The 21,914-nt window shown below is 37.7% G+C and overlaps 1 protein-coding gene across 2 annotated transcripts; it reads right to left on the bottom strand.

Moving 5' to 3' along the window:
- Positions 1-10,481: 10,481 nt before the first annotated feature.
- On the bottom strand, positions 10,482-18,776 carry LOC149833468 (serine/threonine-protein kinase PBS1-like). Of its 2 annotated transcripts, none has more exons than XM_090015139.1 (5): positions 18,436-18,776; positions 17,758-17,957; positions 17,369-17,558; positions 14,055-14,446; positions 10,482-11,311 (listed from the first exon to the last, which is right to left on the bottom strand). In XM_090015139.1, exons 1-5 carry the CDS (start codon positions 18,617-18,619, stop codon positions 10,796-10,798), a joined length of 1,482 nt encoding a protein of 493 aa, XP_089871265.1. In that variant the 5' UTR covers positions 18,620-18,776; the 3' UTR covers positions 10,482-10,795. The 2 variants fall into 2 exon arrangements, with proteins under 2 accessions (XP_089871265.1, XP_089871264.1); XM_090015138.1 differs by having other exon boundaries at positions 17,758-17,963; positions 18,436-18,760.
- Positions 18,777-21,914: the final 3,138 nt, after the last annotated feature.

The raw sequence follows: 21,914 nt of genomic DNA, 5'->3' as shown, positions 1-21,914 counted from the left end.
TAAACTTCTTAATTTTAAGGTGGAACGATTAATTATTATAGATACTTGTTATATGAATTTTTTTGTGTGGTTTGTTTTTTATTTACAGGAAATATAAATTGTACAGGAAATAGAAATTGTACAGTTCTCGGTAATTAATTTTTAAATAAATTTTTTTTTATTTTTTTTCGTGTTTGCGACGGATTAGCGACGGATGATTCCGTCGCTATTCATATTAATCTAGCGACGGCTTAGCGACGGAACCATCCGTCGCTATTCATATTAATCTAGCGACGGCATAGCGACGGAATTAAATCTGTCGCCAAGCCGTGGTCGCCGTTTAGTACCGGCGGATTGGCGACGGAATATAGCGCTCGTTATTCCGTCGTAATTAGCGACAGACCTGGCGACGGAATTATTCCGTCGCCAGTTAGCGTCGAAATATTCGCGACGTAAGCATACTGTCGCCGCGTTGTCGCTAATCCGTCGCTAACATGGTTAGCGACGGATTCGCGACGGAATGTGGTCGTCGCTAATCTACTACTTTGTTGTAGTGACTAGATTTTTCTTATTCCTTTCCTTTTATTCCCCATAATTTTTCGTTATACATCTCCAAGAAGCTACTGCATTGCTCTTTCTCTCAAAAGTACTGTTTATTTTCTCTCTTTATATGGCTTAGGCTCAAAATGGGTTAAAAATATCAAAAGACAAGGAATATTGCCTAGATGTCGACCTTGTAGATATTGTGAATAGCAATGAAGAAGGTAGTGAATACCATGTTGGGCATCTTTCTTTTGGGATGGTTTTGGGGTGTTTTTGGTTTTTCTTATCAGATTTTGATGTGGGCAGGATTTATTTTTTATGTTTTCTCATTGTTTTCTTTCTCCTATTTTTTGTGAGCTGTGATTATTGATTTTTTTTTCTAGTTGAAATATGATATGGATAGTGTTTGGTTCTTATACATCTCCTTTCTTCTTATCAGAAATGTTTTAATTTGTTCATTATTTGTCCAATGATAGTGATGAATGCCAGAATTGATTCTTATAAAACACAGCATGCCAAAAGTTTTGTTTAATGTGTTGCCAAACTAGTGTATTTCATTCAATTCCTTCCAAATTTGTTTCCCTTCAACTCATTTTCTTTCAAATATTATATAAAATTTATTATTACATCATGATGCTATCACTATTGTCATATTGTGATGACATCTTCAATAAATTGCAAAACCACCTGGCTTTTCACCTCTTTGGACATAAGTATCTAATTTTTTTTAATTATTACATTTAATTGTATCCCTTTTTCTTTAGATCCATTTGAAACAGTAGCCTAGGGCATGGATTAAAAGCATTGACCAATTTCATTAGCCAATGAAAGAAAATTTCCTTTCCTTCACTAATAAAATTCGTCAATGTTTTCGTTATAAATATACACTAAAAACATATTATTCATTTTGTTTAACTAAGTCTGGGATAAGTGAAAATTTTAGTGTCAGGCCTTTGGAAAAATAAAAAACTTGGGCAGTTATATGTAACAATAGAGAGGTGAGACAGTTATTTATAAATAAGTGATAAGTTAGGCATCTTATCATAATTTCTCATCTATTGTTTGCTTTGTCTGCAACACAAATTTGGTTCTTTTTCTTGTTCCTTTTATTTTTTTCACCACTTTTCAACCTTTTTCTATATCATTGCAAGGGAGCATTGCTAGAACCTATATTTTCCTTTTCTATTTAATTTTTTTTTAAATTGTTGATGTCAAAAAATTTGTCAAATATCCTGAGAAAGCCTCTATGAGATGTTGCTGAGATTAACATTGTTGACCAATTTAAACTAGTGAACAACTTTTCCTGATATTACTAATAGATATCGACAACATGGATTAGTATCAGAACCTTAGCGAGGCTTTCAAATATATTAATGAAGGGTTTGAAGTTTGTTGTTTGTACAACATAATTTATCTAGCCTCTTATAATTATATCTTGTTTTTGTTTTTATAAGCAATCAACATGTTTTGATATATATACATTATTTGTTTATATATGTATACATGTATGTTTTGAGATGAATGCTTATGTGTGTATGTAATTAGGTTCTGAAATATATTTTTGAAATAAATGCCTATGTGATTTGTTAATCTAGGATGAATTTGATATTGAATTTGATATGTGGGCCTTAGTAGGTCACGTGTGTTGTTTTGGGATTCATAAACACTGCAACATGTATAAATCACAAGCGAAGAAGAAAGACTATGTATTGCTAGAAAGTCCTAATTGGTTGGAGGACTCATGTCTAGACCCAGAAATTGATATAAGTACAATTGAACATCTACATATTGAAGAGTTGACAAAGCATCTAGAGTCACAAACGAAGTGCAATGTAAGAGCATGTGTTATTGCTCTGTTTTCTGCTTTTGTATTTTTTTTCTCTTCAAAATGAGTTCACAAATATATATAGCCCTTATTTATATTTCATAATTGTGTGTTATCTTAATTGCATGATCTTGTTGTTGTCGTTCATTTGATATATTTGTAATTTGTGAATAAATTTTTTATAATACATATCAAATTTAATGTTGTTATTATATTATTCAATTATGTACAGTGTAGTCTAATATAATATTATTTGCATGAAATTAACAGATATTGTCATATTCATGATAAAGATGTGGTCATTCTTCCTCTATAAGATTTTATTCACCACCCTTCATTTAAGGTAAACACCTAGACATGATCGACTTTAGATCACAGGTGGGTGATCCTTTAAGAGATGAAGAGGTGATCCCCCACACACCATAGGGCATTACAGCTCCAAAGTCAAACATGGTGGAGTCAGATAAATATTAATCCAATATTTTTTATTACAATTAAAAATTTATTACTGTCATTTCTATTAATATTTATTTTATTTCTTACTATAAATTAACAACTACAAAATCTTCTCAGCGCAAACATGGAAAGAACAAATTTGTAGCCAATCAAAGGCAAATCAAGCAACGAAAGGCATCGATAACTATCAAGCTTGAGATGCAAGGACTTGTGGGCGAAGGCTCCTCTATATTCTCTAGGAGGCTTTAGTATATCATTAGGGAGGGGGGCATACTCACTCACAACTCATGAAAGAAGGTCTCAGACGACGAGAAGATGGTGATACGTGAGACAGTTTATATAAGCATATTGTCTAACTATATTTTGATAAATAGATTAATCCATGAAATGATTGTTACTAACTATATTTTGATAATTTGGTCCAAAAAAAGTTTGATTTTGATAAAGATATATTTGAATATCAGTGTTGCGTAGAGAAGCAGTTTCAGATATCATACTTAAAGGTGTGAGAAAGTTTCTACAAGCATTACCAGAAGTTTCAAAACCACGACATAGCATAACATCCTCCAGAGTGAGTCAACTCTGAAGTGTAGAAAAAGATTTACATGTTTTTCATCGAAGACTATTGGACGATAAATATTGAATATATATTTTTGTAAGTAAATAAATATTTAAGTTTTTAGATTTTCATCTACTAATTGATCTTTTTTTGGTTAACAACAGGTGTCAAAAAAAAATCAACGATTAGAGCAAAAAAAAACAGTCCAACATACCAGTAGATTGTCTTCGTACCTCCAGAAGTATCATACGAGAATAAGTTTCTTTAGTGTAGGTTTATTTTTTTTTTCATATACTTATAGTGCTAAATATATTTGATTTAAGAGATTATTAATTTATTATTTAAAAACAGAAATACATTGGCAGGAACTGACAGTGAGTGTGTTCTACAAAGAGACGCACACCCATTCAGATCACACAACATTCATTTATAGCGAAACATAAGATACCTTTGTAAGTAACTCACACTTTGTAGTGTCACATTCATTCATTTTATTTTGTACATTATCATTAGTTACTGATATATAACCAATTATTAATGACATGCAGACAAAGTTATAATATGTGGAGATTAAAAATTCAGCATCATTCTCATAAAGAGACCTGTCGATAATGCAGCAAAATGTCTTTGTCAAGGTCCTCGGGGAGCAGTACGAACATGTGAGTGGATGGGTGCATTCTTTTCCTCCATCTAAATCATCCAACTTCAGTTAGGCTTGAATTTTACAGCTATCTTCTTAGCTAGAGGTGATGCATACGAAGATCCAACAATTAAGAGAGGTAATAGAGACAACAAACAGCAACTATACAGAAAATTGAGTGAGAGAGAGAAGCAACTAGACAAAAAATAGAGTGAGAGAGAAGCAACTAGGAAGCTCAAAAAGGTAATGCAGACCTTCATGGATGCACAAAGACATAATTTTTGAACTCTTTGTTTATATGAGAAGTGTATATATGATTGATTTTTAAACTCTTTGCTACAATTGCTATAATTAAATTTTGATTTATGTTAATATTAGAAATGTATATGTTTGTTGCAGGCTTGGGAGATGATGAAATAGAGTGTAAGGGGTTTATATTTGAAATGTGTTTGTTGCATGCTTGGAGATTATGAAATGGAGTGTAAGGGGTTTGTATTTGAAGTGTGTTTGTTGCATGCTTGGAGGATGTAGTGTGTTTGTTGCATGCTTGGAGGATGTAGTGTGTTTGTTACAGGCTTGGAGAGGATGTAAGGGGTTTGTATTTTTAAAGTGTACATTTATTTTTTAAAATATATTTGAAGTTTTGTTTAATGTATGTTTGAAGTATATTTAATGTTTGAGGATGTATATTTGAAGTGAATGTTTGAGGATGTATGTTTGAAGTTGAATGTTTAAGGATATAGTGGGTTTATATTTGAAGTGTGTTTGTTGCGGGCTTGGAGAGGATGCAGAGAGAGTTTGTATTTTTAAAGAGTATTTAAAGTTTTTGTTTATATTTTTTAATGTATGTTTCAGTTGTTTATTTTAATGTATTTGAAGTGTATGTGTTTAAATGTAAAAATAAATTTTTTTAACTAATTTTTAATTTTTTATAACCTATAACGATGACATTTCTCTCACTGTTATAGGCGAGATCTTGTCTCGTTGTTATCGTCTACAATGGTGAGTTAATGGTCGCCATTATAGGCGATAACAGTGAGACAGAAATGTTATAACTTATAGGTAGCTTATAATGGTAAGATCTCTAACTTGTCGTTATAGGGTATCTCGTTGTTATAGGGTACCTCGCCACTATTAGTGCTTTCAGTTCCGACAAGATTCTTCGTTGATATTGGTTCACCTTTTAACAGTGCCCTATAAATGTTATCGTTATTGGTTAACAAATGTCATTTTCTTTCGGTGACTTATTCGCACTGTTATAGGACAATAGAGGCGACAAATAGAGCAATAGCAACAAAAAATGTTGTTGTTATTAACCCTCATTCTTGTAGTAAGGCGTACTAGGGGTGGCAAAATCTGACCCGACCCGCCTAACCCATTTTTTAAACGGGTTGTGTTCGTGTTAGGGGTATGCTAACCCGCCAACCCATTTGACCCGTTTAATAAATGAGTTAGGTGGGCGGGTCAACCTGTTTACACTAACCCGTTTAATAAACGGGTCGTCATGTCAGTGGTGTCTATGTTATCGGCTGGCCCATGATCGGGTCGCCTTGTCTATGTTATTGGGTGGCCCATAAAAGGGTACAGCGTACATACCCTTAAAATGTTATCGGGTCATCGTGTTTATGTTATCGGGTCGACCCGTTTAATAAACGGATTGGCGTGTCGTGTAATCGTGTCGTGTCAACCCGACTCATTTATTAAACGGGTTAACCGTGTCATGTCGGGTTACCCGTTTAATAAATGGGTCGTGTTTGTGTTTGCCACATCCGACCCATTTAATAAACGGATCGTGTTCGTGTTGAGGTATTCTGACCCGCCGGCCCGACCCGATTGCCACCCCTAAGGCGTACCAGTATGTGACACTGGTATGAAACTAGTTTAAAAAACACAAACCAATTTCAAAGGCATCGAGAACTTGATTTTAAATTAATATGAAACTCATCACTAAGAATATAAGAAACCAGTCTCTTTTTACAAGGGAAACCAACACAAAACCAATTTTCATCAGTGGTAGTGGCAATCATTGTATCCCTCTCAAATAGGGTAAAACATGGGATAACAGGACCCTCCTACACCATTGCTTACTTTGAAAAACCATAAGCAAGCTTCTCACTTCCATTGAAGTTGTCATGAGAGATTTTTTTTTTCTATAATCTAACCTAATTTTTGTACTTTTTATATCAACTTCATGGTTTGAAGACACGCAATATATCATGCTTATAGTTACATATACTTTTCACAAATTCTTGAAAGAGGTGGCCTTTACGTCATTGACAATATTAACTGGAGATTGTTCTTTTTTTTTTATTTGGTCGTTCCATACTCTCATCCGTATTTCGTACCGTATCCATCTCTGGCAACTATGGACTTTTACATGTAAAACTGATGGTTGATCGGAGCCCAAGTCCAAGCTAATTCTGTTGGAGTATGAATCCGACCCCAATATTATATGACATAAAAAGAATGGCTTGAAACAAGGGTCTTACATGTAAAAAGTCCAGTAGATCAGCTTTGATATGGATCCAAGTGCAGATAGATTAAAAGCATTGATCCAAAAACGCCGACCAGTGCTCCACTTGTCTGGTAGGAGCAGGTAGTGCACGTCACCTTGTGTTGGGATGTTGCAAGTTCAAATACCAATGGTATTGTTGCAACTGGTAGGGGGTCTGCCGGATCCCAGCTTGCTTATCCAAACAAACAAACATTGATCCACAAACATAAAAAAAAGTCATTGAAATATGTAGGAATCCAATTCGTGGACACATTTGGATTCTACTTTAAGATCCATATTTGAGAACAAGTTGGCAGATTCAGATCAATGATACACACGAACAAGATCTATTTTTAGTTCAAACAATTAGCAAAACTCTTTACAAAAAAACTCATTTCCTATTTTTCGAACAAAAAAGTTTATGGCTGAAGCCCAATCAGTACCGGTTTCGGACCTTCAAATCGACGAGCTGAATTGGCCTTTTTTACTTTTTAATATAAAAATTATTAAAAATTAAAAATATTATTAAAATTATCAAACCATTTTAAAAAAGTAATAAAATATTTAAAAACGGCAAGGGCCGAATTAGCCCGTATCCAATCAATTTTGGGCCGATATGATACCAGGCCGATTAGCACCAATACTGACAACATTGCCGAAGCCTCATAGTCTAGTCATGTTGCCTCAAGTGCCATAAGTTTATGGTAAGCTGCACGCTTCTGGAGACCAATGGACATCCTGATGGCATGTCCAAGAAATTATTTGTTTCACGCCTTTTCCTATGAAAGAGGCTCCCTTTCGGTGGAAATTGGGTCACTTTCTTGTAAAAGGTGAAACAAACATGACTATAAGAAATATATGGTGGGACCCACAATAAACACAAAAAAAAAAAGACAAGTTTCCTGTCAAAATGGTTTCATACCTCCCTCAGTGGGGAAGCACTTCCCCCCTAAAGTGATCCTTTCAACTGAAAGAAGCTTTCCTCCGGTGGGAGTGTAGCAAAAAACATAAAATGACAAGAGAGAGAGTTTGGATCCTGTTAGCAATGGAACCGGTAAACTTGCTTTGATTAATGGGCCTGATTTGTGCACCAGGCCTGTAAGGACGGAACTAAACCCATCCTGACAAGTCACCAACTTGGGTCTTGTCCGATCCGGATCTCCCCAAAAATCTCAAGGGCCCAATTAAAGATATCCCTCGTATTTCAAATGAGATATCTTTAACGAGGAAGGACAGGCCAAACTTAAACCGGTTTATGAAATGGAAGACCTAATTCATTGACAGTTTGGAAAGTCCTGTACTGACAAAACATCAATGCAGATACTGGAGAATGGTTTGGGGATCAAGGTTGTTCATATCATCATGACATAAAATCAATGTTGTTAAAATCGGTTTGAATCAGTCTATCTAATCGGCCCAAAGACCATTCAAAACGGGAGGATTCAATTCATTTATTTGATTTGGAATCACATGAGATTCACTTGGGCATGTTTGGTAACTTCTCATGAGAGTCAAGTCTCATGCAGATGAGAGAATGAACCTCGTTGGTACTGCTAACCAAACACCATAAAATGAGCTGTGAGAAACTGATTATCATTTGTCTTTGCAAATGACAGTTGCTTTCTCAATTACGTGAGAATCAAAATCACAAAGAGTCTCTTGTGATTCTGATTCATATGACTCCAAATCAAATTCGAGTCACGTGTAGCCCAGCAGCCACCAAAGACACTAAGTGTATGTGATTTGGAATCAAAGTGAATCTCATTTGGACAGTACTCAAAAGCAATTAAAAATAAAACTTTTTTGGTAGAGAACTTCAACAGTAAGTTTTATAAAAAGTGAGTTTGCCCATAACCAAAAAATGAGATTTAGAAAGTGAATTTCATTTGTGTGAGATTTATTTTCTCATGAAGTCTAATGAGATTTGAAATCTCATGAGATCTTTAAAGTAAATTTCTTTCAAAAAGTATTTTCACTTTTCAAAAACACAACCAAACATACCATAAATGTGATTTCAAATCACATTCCAATTAACATTTGCATGAGATTCCAAATCACATGTTTTGTTATATGGGCAAATGAGATTCATTATCTCATTTGCACATGATTCTAAACCATATGTTTGGTTAGCTGTGCAAATAAGATTCATTCTCTCGTTTGCATGAGATTCCAAGACACATTTGAATGCAACCAAACATAAATGGCATCATAACAAATTTTAACCCTCTTAACCTCACAAATTTTAACCCTCTTATGACTTCATGATGACCTGACAATTTGTAATATTAGTGAAAGTCAAAGCCTCCATATTAGGGGTGGCAAAATCTGACATGACCTGCCAACCCGCTTCTTAGCCGGGTTCGGGTTTGGCTTAAATGGGTTCATGTCGTAAAGGGGTCGACCCGCCTAACCCGTTTATTAAATGGGTCGGGTTCGTGTTAGGGGTATGTCAACCCGCCAACTTGTTTGACCCGTTTAATAAACGGGTTAGATGGACGGGTCAACCCGTTTATACGAACCCGTCAACCCGCAACCCGTTTATATTTAAAATAGTTCTTTGGGATGATTAAATTTGCAACCCGTTTGTAATTCAAACTGGTAATCGTGTCGACCCGTTTTAAATATACATAACACTTTTAAATATTTAAAACCCGCCCTGCAGAGGTGACAAGACTTGAGAGCAATAACATTGAATGTGAGAGAGAGAAAGAGGTGGAAAGTTAATAGTAGAGGTGACAAAACTTGAGAGCAATAGCATTAAATGTTCTCATCTGAAAAAGCATTAATTTTTTTTAACATCAAATCAAGCTAAAAGTATAACTCTTTTTAATTTCTTCTTACTTAAAATAACCCTCCCTTCTTATTTCTTGCTTGCAACATCTTTTCACGGAGAGATATAATCGTGTCAGGTCGACCCGACCCGTTTATTAAATGGGTTAACTGTGTCGGGTCGGGTTACCCGTTTAATAAATGGGTCGTGTTCGTGTTTGCCACATCCGACCTGTTTAATAAACGGGTCAGGTTCGTGTTGAGGTGTTCTGACCCGCCAACCCGACATGATTGCCACCCCTACTCAATATAACAAAACGTGGAAGATAAATATTGTCTTGGCAAATGCAGAAAACTGAGAGGCGCATACTTTCGTTCCTGCCATCCAATATTAAGTAATGTTTCCTTTATCTAGCAGTCATTGTTTGTTTCTCATGCTCTTTCAGTTTCCATCACCTTTTCCACTTAGCTTTCCTGTTTATATTCTCCCTTTTTTTCCGAAATCTCTTACTATGCTTTTGGAATAGCTTACTCTGAATGTAGATCCAATGATACTGGAGACTCAAGCCAGGCCTACAAGCTACAAGTGACGTCTCTTCCCCCACTTCGGAGCAAGCCTTCTCTTTAGAGCGAGCAAGTACTGCACAAGCATACTAGGATCCATTAGAGCCAACAAGCAAGCAAGCACTACTCAAAACTAAAGAGGTAGACTACTTAGCCCATTATCTACCCAATCAGAAAGAATTGGATGGCCAGGCCCTATAGAGCAGCTACCATGCTCTAGTTCATCATCATAACTGGTTCAACTTCCATCATGTTAGTGAAACAACATCTCCGTTGAACGGAATCATCCAAGTGCAATGTAGACCCGCCAGATTTGGCTCTTTTTGAGAAGTGCTTGATACTGCAATTTCCAGCTCAATAGAACAAATTACAACACTAGAATAACAATGCTGGTTGAGTTGTACGGACTGTATTCTTTTAGCTGTTATGTGCAATCAAATGCAACAGCCAGGTTGGATCACAATACATTAGGAATGTATATTTTGTAGGTGGATGCAGCACAAGGAGAGAGAGAGAGAGAGAGAGAGAGTCACATGCCTCACACAGTCCCACTAATGAAGACAGCAGAGGGCTGCATGAAATAGGAAAAAGCATGGGAACAAGTTCCCAACTCTTTCCAAGCATGTACTCGAAAAGAAAAGCCTTGTTCATATGTCCTGAAAAAAAAAATAGCTTTACTAAAGGAGACTTCCAAAAGAAGTTGAGTTAACAAACAGTTACAGTACAACCTCTGTATGAACCTTTACACTCTCCTAAGTCTGCTTTTCTTTTCCAACAAGAGAAGAAAAAGAAAAAAAGGAAAAGAGACTACAGCAGAACTCTGAGAAACTACAGATCCTTCCTCAGATGGTACTCAAAAAACCTGTGTTCTTTTATATCTATACCCACAGGGAATCTGGGCTCGCATAATTCATTGGACATCAGACAGAAGATGATGGATAACCCAAGATAAATTATTTGTATAACTCATGATTTATTTGTTGGATCATCAGCATTTTTCTCTTGCATGTTTGTCACATTCCCATGTGCATTCATCTTCTTCTTGTCTCTCCAATTCTCCCCCCACATTTTGGCTTCCGCAACAGCTCGCTCTCTATCCAAATCCCTATTGTGGGTTTTGGGTACCTTAGGAGAATCATCTCTGTCTGACTCATCTAATTCCAACTTGCGACCAGAGCTGCCACTCTCTTCATTTTTCGCTACTCTCCCACCTTTATCCTCAGCAGCAGCAACTCTGCTTTTCTCATCCTTATCTCTATTAGCTCTGTTGCTTTGAGTAGCATTGGGATCATAAGTTTGTTTTTCCAAATAGGACAGAGCCGTGACCACATCCCCGATCAGTGGGCGTGTAGCTGCCTGTTCATGGAGACACATTGCAGCCACAGCAATTGCTTGGTACAAACCCCGCATTGGAAACCTGCCTTGCAATCGTGGATCAGCCATTTTTGGAAATCTCCGGCGATCATTGAACAGTGGGCGTGCCTGCAAAGAGAGCAACATATAACATCAGAACCAGTAATCATAAGCATGTAATTACTGAAAATAAAAAAACCTATGCGGAGCTTTAAATATGTAAAAATGAAAAAACAAATATAAAAATTAAATAGGTGTACTTGGTTTTTACAATAGAGATAAAAGATAAATACTACCTTAAAATGGAAAAAAGGAAACATACTGTTTTTTTTTATAATAATAAAGATGAAAGAAACACACTACCTTAAGAGGAAAAAAGGGTACACACAACATTATGTGTTTTTTTTTACACTTTGCTTTTGTTTCAGTTCAGGGCATTGGTGTGAAAGAATTGTATGAACAGTTGGGGAGCATACCATAAAATAGACAAGCAATCATTATCAAAATTTGCAAAAAGAGGAGGATAAAAATCCAATCTGCTTCAGCACTGAGGGAAACAAGCGGAAGTACTGATTCTTTTACAGGTCTGCTAGTATAAAATTATAAATGCTACACGCAAGAATAAAAGAGTGGTATAACAAAGTTACCAGTAAAACAAGATGCATACTAATGCCCCATAACAAGGGATGACCCACCATGGATTAGGACCACCCAACTATAATCAGGTTGGCTTTTAGCCCATAACCCACCCACTGACTTATTGGGAGTGAAGGTATTCCTAACCTGATCTTTCCCATATGGCCATATATCCTTGTTTGGAGTTCCACACAGGTCCTTCACGATGGATGCTAAGGCACATCTTTCTGCATTAGGATTTCAACATCCATTGTGTACCTGAGAGAGAGAGAGAGACCCTTGCCAGTTGCTGTTGCATTTCTATTTTCTACACTGGTTTCCATCAAGGATGGGCCAGTCACTTTCGCTCCTTGGTGCTGGAAAAGGTGTTACCCACCATGCTCAAATTCAGAAGAAAAACCCTTGAGGTAGTGAACAGATGTTTTAGGGGGAGGGGAGAGGGGAGCTATACAACCAGGCATCTTAATACAGGTCATGGGTTGACCTAGTTCTGACCTGATAAGTATTTGGCTGGATTTCGGCTAGGTCCCTATTAGATCAAAGTCTAAAATACCAGCCCAAACCTGGCTCAAGGTGGGTTGGATCAGCTTTCTGTCAGCCTACCTGACCCAATGGCTACCCCTATCCACAGCTGATAGCAGTAAAGGATGGGAAACAGTTTTAAGTGATCATTACTGGAAATGGAAAGCATTATTTTTATCATGGGTTTAGATCATCAGAACCTTCAACATTAAGCAACAAAGAACATGTAGATATGTAGGGGGAGAAACGGAACAAATTTGCTTTAAAATGAAAAATTTCCTTTTGTTTGAAAGCACCCAAAATGAAAAAAAGTGTACCAGCATAACGAATCACAATGACTATTCTTGTGCAGTGATACAGAGCCAATATAAAAAATGACAAAACCATGTATCAAGCACAGGTCTTTGGTAGTTAGATGTATCACGAACAAGCAAGAGTTAAAGACTATCTGCAGCCTGACTTGTCTAACCCAACTTTTGGCAGGGACACAAACCAAATATTCTTGAATTGGGATGTAGGTGCAAAGCAAATGCTATAAATGCTACCGGTTTTGTGTAGGTGCAAAGCAAATGCTATAAATGCTACCGGTTTTGAACACTGAAGCAGGGAAAAAAATGGCAACGTTGGAAACAAAGTGCAGACCAAGTCATCAACCAGACAGTCTGCATTTCCTTTGATAAATGACTCCAAGAATTGGATATTCAGCAAAGAACCTCAGCCGACAAATGCTGCAACAATGAATAGGACATCCAAATAAGGCTAATGGTTGTAGCCCAACCCATGGATAAGAAACCTCATAAATCATGCTACAATGGGACAAAGTCATAGCACGAGCTCATGGAAATGATTGACAACTATAACAATAAAAAATCACAAGCAAGCCAGCCAATAGGCAGAAGTACAAGAGTTGTATGTTATGTCACAGTAAATAATGATAGGAAGACAGATATTTCAGACTAACAACCAAGCTAATAGTCAAATAACCAACCCTAAGAAAACAAGAAAGTCACGTGACTAATGAGAGGAATATTGCACAAACAAGGACACAACCTTTATACACTGAATTGTGGATCGGTTACCAAATTAATAATAGAGACTACATGGTGGTTGTAATACAGTGTAGGGTAAAAAGTAGGCACAATAAGCACTAGGTCTCTAAATAAGTATATTAAAAAAAGACTATAATCACCACAAATATGCAGAGTAAAAAAAATATTCTGTTTGGTAGGTGGCAGAACCATAAGCAGGCCATATTAGACTAGATCTGTTTGTGCATTGTCAGAGGCTCAGAGCAGGTCCCATCCATACTGAGTTAGAGCATCGGTTCTCGATACCAAAAATCTTAACCTCTACGTAACAATATCACCAGTAACCTAGTGCAGGAGTGCTCGATAGATGGTAAAATACTTAACGCAAATAAATCAATTATCCAAGTTCTCAAGTTCTTTTGTCAATGCATTTGAAATATCCTTGTGAGTTCAAGATTCACTGGAGTTGCTTTCAGCTATTTTCTATGGTTCTAAGCTGCAGAACACTAGGTAACATGCATTCAAGTTTGTATAATTATTTTTTAGATGAATTCTTCTCTATAAGATAAACCATGAATCAAAAGCATTCCAAGAAGGACTGCATCAGCAAGTAAAACTTCATAGTGAATTTCAAGAAAAGATAAAATGGACAAAGAACAGGGAAAAGAAACTATTTAAGTGGTTACCCATGAAACAAGATTCTGTTCGGGCTGCAATTTAGTTGAATCAAATGCCTTCCGTCCTGTAATTAATTCAAGAAGAACCACTCCAAAACTATAGACATCCGATTTAACCGTAAGTTGTCCGGTCATGGCATATTCAGGAGCACAGTATCCATATGTTCCCATCACCCTAGTGGAGACATGGGACTTATCTCCAGTTGGACCCAGTTTTGCAAGACCAAAATCAGATAGTTTTGGATTGAATTCTTCATCCAGTAGAATGTTGGATGATTTAAAGTCCCTATATATGACAGGAGGATTTGCTTTATGATGCAGATACTCCAACCCTTTGGCTGCACCAGCTGCGATTTTCATCCTCATGCTCCAGTCTAGTGGTTCCTTGTCCGGGGGAAGATCTGAACAAAAATGATTAAATAAGGTTTGCAGCAGTTGTAGATAAAATAACCAACTGTACTAGCCCAAGAAAGTACCAAAACTTCTCCATCTAACACCATTTGCAAATCAAGTGATTACCTTTGACACCTCTGATGCTGTGTATCAAACTCTAACAAAACAAAGGTGGCAATGGGAGCATACCGTGTTCAGATTCCACAGATAGGTAGCTACAGCTAAAGTGAAGTGCAAAAAAATTCCTACATCATCAAATAGCAGAAAGTATTCGGCGTATGTTTTGGCACACAGCATAGCCACCATCACATAGAAGAAAGAGTCGTCACCACAACCAAAACCAAATAGAAATGACTATGCATACCCAACAGAAAACTGCATGAACGATACTAGTGACTTAGAAAGTGCACTTTTAAACACAGAAAGCATAGCAAGCAAACACAAAGAGGGCAACTCAACAAGATTGTAGAAAAGAACATAATCATCTTGAGCCTTGAGTTATACTTTGGACAGATAAATAGAGGGAGGGGGAAAGACAACTAATATTCCTCTCATCCTTGGGCCAAGCATTCCTTTCATCAAACATTGGATGTGTGGTATGTCACACGGACACTCCATTTTGCCCTCCATACCCATGTTGACACATGTCAACACCTGGACACGCCATTTTACCCTCCATACATACAAGTTTGTATGCAATTTATAATTATTTTCCATTTATAACTTTATATTTTCAGCATATAATATATATTTTACATATAGCATATATATTTAGATTATATTCAGTTTATTTTGAATTTATTTTGTATCTATGTAATATTTAATATATATATATATATATATGTATAGTCGTGTCCCCGTGCCCACATTTTATGGAATTGTCGTGTCGCCTCCATACCCGCACCCGCACCCATACCCAGGTGACATACTCAGAGCTATCCTTACGATGTATTAACGACTGGAGATGATGTAGTCATAGTGGAGATCCCTCCATCAGATCCTAATTCGGTCTCTCACTTCTTCTGTCCCCAACTTTGCCCATACGGGATCAACCGCATTAGCTGCTATCTGTTTTTGATAATCGGCAAGAGCCACAAACACATCATGCCCAACAAACCCACCTGGCATTAGGTTGGGATATATTTAACAATGGGATTTACTAAGACCAAAACCTTTGCGGCTCACAATGCTTGATGGTCCACTTAAAACTCTGTTTGGACTAGTTGGGAGAACAAAATTCATTCACCTAATAAGAATGGTATCGAACTTCTACTCAAGTTCTCCTGGTTTCAGAAAACTTGGGAAGCATTTGTTAAGGCAGAAGTACCGCCATGCTCATAAAAAGACATGTTAATGTGTTTCATTTTGAGGTAATAGTCTTTTATCTTTCCTTTATGTAAAGGAGGCCCTCTAACAACGTTAGTACTTTCCAGAGTCACATATAACTTCTAACCAGTGTTGTGAAAAGCGTTGAGGCGTAGCGAGGCGCTCCACCAAAATCTGAGGCGAGGCGTAAGCCTCGAGGCGCAAAGCGTAAGCCTCAAAAAAAAATTTAAACTTAAAAAAAACTATAAAAATGATCTAAAATTATAAATAAATAAGAAATGCTTTATTGATGAAGCGCCAACCAACACGAAATAAAAAATCTCAAATAAATACGAAAAAAATATGAGATTAACATGTAAAAGTAACATAAATGGCAAAGAACAATAAACATCCACTTGAGCCTTTTTCTATAGCTACAGTTGGGAAAACCAAAAGGAAATAACACACAAACATAAAAGCAAGAACTGTGGAAGGTGAAGTCCACTGAACATTACAAACAAGAGAACAGTAAAAGAGAAAGGTCACATCAATATACTAGAGATAAATTGGGCCGTTGATCCTTTTCCCTTGGTACCAGAAATGTGGACAGCCTAAACGCACAATGAATCAAATGAGTGAGTTTAAGGAGGGGAGAGAAATTCAGCAAATTCATGTCAACTATTGTAACAAACATAAATAGAAATTTCAAGCAATTGCACATAAAGATTCAAGCAGCCTAGCATGCAATATGGTGAAAATTGGTCTTCAAAAATATCAAACAATTTCTCGAGAAAGAAAAAATCTCAGCGACAACAATGAGCCAATGTATTTCCATCGATGAAGAGAAGAACATAAGACACAATCGTTATGTGGGTGAGTGAAAAAATCAGCCTTTGAATGTAATCGGAAAAAGCTTTCTTTTGGAAGCACTAGACATAGTGGTGCTCTGATCTCGAGTGGCACCTTAAACTCGAGATGAGGGTTGCCAAGGGAGCGGAGCAACCGCTTCATCTTTCCCAAGGTGATAAACCCAGAAAATTGTTACCGGAAAACGCAGAGGTCGCCGGCGGCGAGTGGTGGCCGGCGACAGCAGTGGCGGCGGCGAGTGGTAGCACGGCGGTGGCTGTGAGTCGCTGGCACGGCTGTGAGTCGCTGGCGAGTGGTCGCACGACGGTGGCTGTGGTCGCACGGCGGCGGCGAGTGGTCGCACGGCGATGATCGGCTACGGGTGGTGGCCGGATGCGAGTGGTGGCCGGCGACAGCAGTGGTGGGGGACGAGAGGGGACGGAGTGGAGAGAGAAGGGGCGAGGGCTTTCCCTCGCCCCGAAGCACCTGTGTCTTTTTTAAAGACACAGGCGCTTCGATCTTTGGAGAATACGGGCCCGGATCCGGGTCGAACTCGGGTCCGGGCCATCCAATTTTTAATGCGCGCCTCACTTTGAGGCGCGCCTCGCCTCAAGGCGTACGCCTCAAGGCGCATGAGGCGTACGCCTTAACGGTGTTGCGCTTTTTAAGTGCGCCTCAAGGCGAAAAGGGCCTCGCCTCGAGGCGAGGCGCGCTTTTTGCGCCTTGAGGCGCGTTTTTAACAACACTGCACCAAATACAAGAAAGGATTGCAATCATACCATGCAGATGATCTTCCAATGACCCCAAAGGCATGTATTCATACACAAGAAGGCGTTGGTCCCCCTCGGCACAATAGCCAATCAAATTAACAAGATTGGGGTGATGCAAAAGGCTAAGCATGAGAACCTCCACCAGAAACTCCCTGTTCCCTTGGAGCCCATTCCTGTCCAATTGTTTTACAGCAACAACCTGCTAATGCAGATAACATCAATTAAGGAACTTACACACCAAAAAAGGAAGTAAAAAGCTACAATTATTCAAACCAAACCAAACAACCATGTTGCTACTTTATCTAGAACAAAAGTACAACGACAATTGCCAATCAAAAGTGAAATCAAGCGGGATAAATGGCTTTACACGAGATAAATTACTGATCCAATTCGCATACCTGGCCTGTACTTTCTAAGCGACCTTTATAAACTCGTCCGAATCCGCCCTCCCCTAAGAGGCATTCCTGTCTGAAGTTCTTCGTGGCGGTTGCGAGCTGGCGAAAGGTGAAGGTGGTCGCTGCAATTTTCACTTCAGGGCCATCCTTGGACGCCGGAGCTTCCTTCACCGGAGCAGGTGCAGCCCTCGGTTTGAGTTTCTCTGTTCCTTTTCATCCACAAACAAGCATGCTCAGTCTCACAGACGAACCGGAAAAAAACGCATTGATTTCAATTCCACTACCCGTTTCCTACCAAACCATCATGATGACACCAAAAAGCCATGCAATTGGTTCAAATCAAACACATAAAACTATTTCAATTCGCTCTGCAAACCACACATCCGATCGAATCTCTAACCAAAACGCAAAATTCTCATACAATCTGATCGGGAAAACGTTCGATCAGATCAAAACCACAGGAAACCAACCAAAAATCAATCGGTTTCAATCTTACCCACATGAAATTTTCAACCTAAAAACAATTCCCATCTAAAACCCAAAAAACCAAATAAAAAATCGGTTTCAGCACTGTCCACCTGAAAATTTCGCCTAAAAACGTGAAATTCTCATCTAAAACCAAATACCCACAAAAAATCCATCATGGTTTCCCCTAAAAGACACGATTTGAATAGCACCCACCTGAAGAAATCTTCGAAACGTGAGACGCTACCGAGGGTAGTCGCTCCTTCCTGACCTCGCCGCCATCGTCGGCATCGAACTCCTCCTTCTTGGTATCAAAGCAAGGGAAACAACCCATCCGGGAGCTGCTCTCTCCCAACACAGAGTGGAGCAAGCCAGACAGCCACGATTGGAACAGCACCATCTATCCGCCCATCGTCTGCAAACTCCGCTACACGATTCAACCAACGCCTCAAATCTGTTAGCATGGCCAATTAAATACGCTTCTCAGAGGGCCTTCCAGGAATCGAATCAAAGCAAACATGTCACGCCATCCTCCCCCACCCTCCCTCTAGAAATTCAGAGAATAAATAAATAACAAATAATTCAAGAGAAAAAAAGAACCCTCCCTCTTTCTCTCTCTCTCAAGTTTCAACGTGTACTGTGGGCCGTGGGGATCCGTTATACCGATATGGCGATATATCAAGGGATAATTCTGTAATTTATTCTATGTATGTCTTCAACCCTACTTCTCCTTGAAAGTCTCGGTTTTTAGGGTCTCAGTTTATAGAGATTCAGTGATTCGGTTTTTATGACCAATCGAGTCGGTGACGGAAGCCCCCATGCAGTGAATGCTGGTCGGAACCAATGTTGTAGTATCGTTGAGAATCCGTCTGAATCGGTCAATTCATATCGTATCGTCTAAAAATCGCTACCAACTAAGCTGATTCGGCTTATTTTAAAATATTGTTAAATTATTTAAATTCTTTTTTATTACTTTTGTGACACGTGTCATTTGTTGGTTAAAACTTGGTCGATCCAGTTTGATTTGGTTCGAAACGATTTAGGTTCGGATAAGATTCTGGTCGTAACCAACTGGGGCTCCGCTTGTCTTTGTCTGGTAGGAGCAGCTAGTGCACGTCACCTTGTGTTGGGACGTTGCAAGTTCAAGTCCCAATGGTATCTTTGGATAACTGGTAGGGATCTACCTCCTAACCCAGCTTGCCTTTAAAAAAAAAAATTGATCTTAACTATTAACCATGACAGTTTTAAGATAGCGAAATTCCTTATAATAGATATCACTGATTTTTGTAAGGCAGTGTAACTTTATCGTGATATTTTTAAATACCAGTATAATATTGAAAAAACATGATATTTTCAAATTATCATTTGGGTACATTTCAATGCCATGGATCTCCAAAGAGATTCATGGAAACCCAGATCCAGGCACGGCCCCCATGCCTTGATGAGGCATCGGATTTGAGATTCTCTTTTTTTAGCTATTTTTCCCTCGGATTTGAGTTTAGAATATAGATTCTCGGATCTCGGAGCAGAATATCTCTGTTATGTGAACCCTCAATTCTTAGATCCGAGGGATTCAAATGCCCCCTTGTTTCAAAATTAGCATGTCTTTATCGTGATATGAACGCAATAAAAACAGTTTTTGGTATTTTGTATTATTTCTATTTTACACAAATTTTTACTCAATTTTTATATTTTTTATATGTACAAATATTTCTCAATATCTGATTGTTCAAAAAAATTATTTTCCAATATCATCCCAAGAAAACCCATATTTTTTTTTTTTAGACCCAAGGGGTTTGGCATAGTGGGATAGGGCCTAGACCGTTTGAGGGGCAGTCTATGTTCAAATCCCGTCGGTATTACCCGAGAAACTTAGAGACTCCCTTGTGTCAACATGGACAACGACTGTAAGTACGGCAGGCTGAGCTAGTTGCAACTAGGTCTCTGCGCCTGGGCAAGTTTCTTCGAGTAAAAAAAAACAGAATTTTTAAATTTCACAAGAATTTCCCGAGAATGGGATATTGTGGCTTTGGTTTTGAGAGTCTCACACACTTGAGCCGGGTCGGGCAAACTGGTTGCTTGGGATGGAGAAAACTGGGTTGACCCATTTGGGTGAAGCCAAAACCGAGTTGTAGTAATGTACTCGGAGTCAAATTTCTTTTTTTTAGTTTAAAATGGCTGAAATACCCTTACGCCAAATAAGTAACCAAAGAACTTGGTTGTCGATCTTTGGAAAAGTTAGGGTTAAGACAATACAAACGGATCGGGCCAGGATGGCCGGTACGGATCCAGTCATTGGGTCTATGATTAATTAGTAGTTTGTGGTTGAAGCCAGCCATGCATAATCTAGATGCCACACACCGATCTTGGCTTTTTCCTCACATGGGTGCATCCAAATGCTGGATTTGGGTTAGGCCTTGACTTAGATCCAGATATCATCATCATCATCATCCATTGGACTTGTCCCATGTGCATCCAATATGAATTCTTTGTTCACTAACCAGTGTCATTTGGGACCAATCCTCTGCTTGGTGCATGAGGATGTATCCAATTGAGTCCCAAAAAGAAATGTCCTAAACCCCTATTGGTCTTATTGGGAACCGTTTCTTATTTCTACACGATCCATTCAGACAAGCCTAGTAGGATCCACTAGATAGCTCGTTTTGAACACGTCCTTTTAAACGGAATTAAACTCAAGTTATTTTCAAAATGCCTTGAAATTTTCATTTTTGGGGGGAAACGTTTAGAACATGGAAAATATATTTTTTTAAAATATACTTTTCAAAAAAACTCTAATAAGAATTCAGTTTTGTTCTACCTTGAGCTTCTTGAATATATATGATGTTAAGACTTGGTTTTGGATCCCATAGTTTTTATAACTTGATTTGTTTTTCAAACTGAATATATATATATATATATATATATATATATATATATATATATATATATATATATATATATATATATATATATATATATATATATATATTGCTACTGTCAATTGTAGGTACAATCAACCTAACAAATGGGCGGAAGCCTCTTGTTTGTTTTTTTATTTCCTAACATCTAACAACATAGATGTGATCAAACATATGTTTTATTCAGTGAGAATCAGCTTTTGGATCACCAAAATCTAACCTGTATACAATTTTTCTCAACAGTTAAGAAGTCATCAATTTTTTTCTTACTCATAAAAATATGTTTATTTGTCAAAAACACATGATCCAAGAGTCAATTCCTACTAAATCAAGCATGCTGGATACACCCACATCAATAGAGTTAGTCAAAACAACTCACTTAATGATACTCCCACTTGTATGTACAATCTATTGTAGCAAATATAAATTTATATATATAAGAGTAATGTTTGTTACCTCTTAGGAGTCCCTTAGTGAAAAAGTATAATATTTTTATATTTTAGTTCTTTTACACATCTGACCTTCTAAATGTGATCTATATATTAAGTTTAATAGAAACTAACCTTTGAATCATAATATATATATGATGGTTGAAAATTCAATGGCCTGTAACCTCAAAAAAACATGTTTGTATATCCAAAAACTACGATTTAAGACTTGATTTTTACTATTTTGACTATAATGAACACATCGGTGAAGACAGATTTGCTCAAAATAACCTCCCTGCATGAGTTCCAACTAAGGATTCCTTACCCACGATGGTAGGAATGTTTATAT

Source organism: Nuphar pumila, chromosome 7 (assembly GCF_984573655.1).
Source record: "Nuphar pumila chromosome 7, dmNupPumi1.hap1.1, whole genome shotgun sequence".
Classification (NCBI taxonomy): Eukaryota; Viridiplantae; Streptophyta; class Magnoliopsida; order Nymphaeales; family Nymphaeaceae; genus Nuphar; species Nuphar pumila.
The sequence above is the reverse complement of the archived record's forward strand: the minus strand, read 5'-3'. Positions and strand labels throughout refer to the sequence as shown.

Excerpts from the sequence above, each read along its gene's own strand:
- LOC149833468 (XM_090015138.1), bottom strand. The coding sequence starts at position 18,619 with ATGGTGCTGTTCCAATCGTGGCTGTCTGGCTTGCTCCACTCTGTGTTG. Across the intron at positions 14,447-17,368 it reads ATTGGAAGATCATCTGCATG|ATCTTCCCCCGGACAAGGAA; the intron begins GTATGATTGCAA and ends ATTTTTGTTCAG. Across the intron at positions 11,312-14,054 it reads AACAGAATCTTGTTTCATGG|GCACGCCCACTGTTCAATGA; the intron begins GTAACCACTTAA and ends CTCTCTTTGCAG.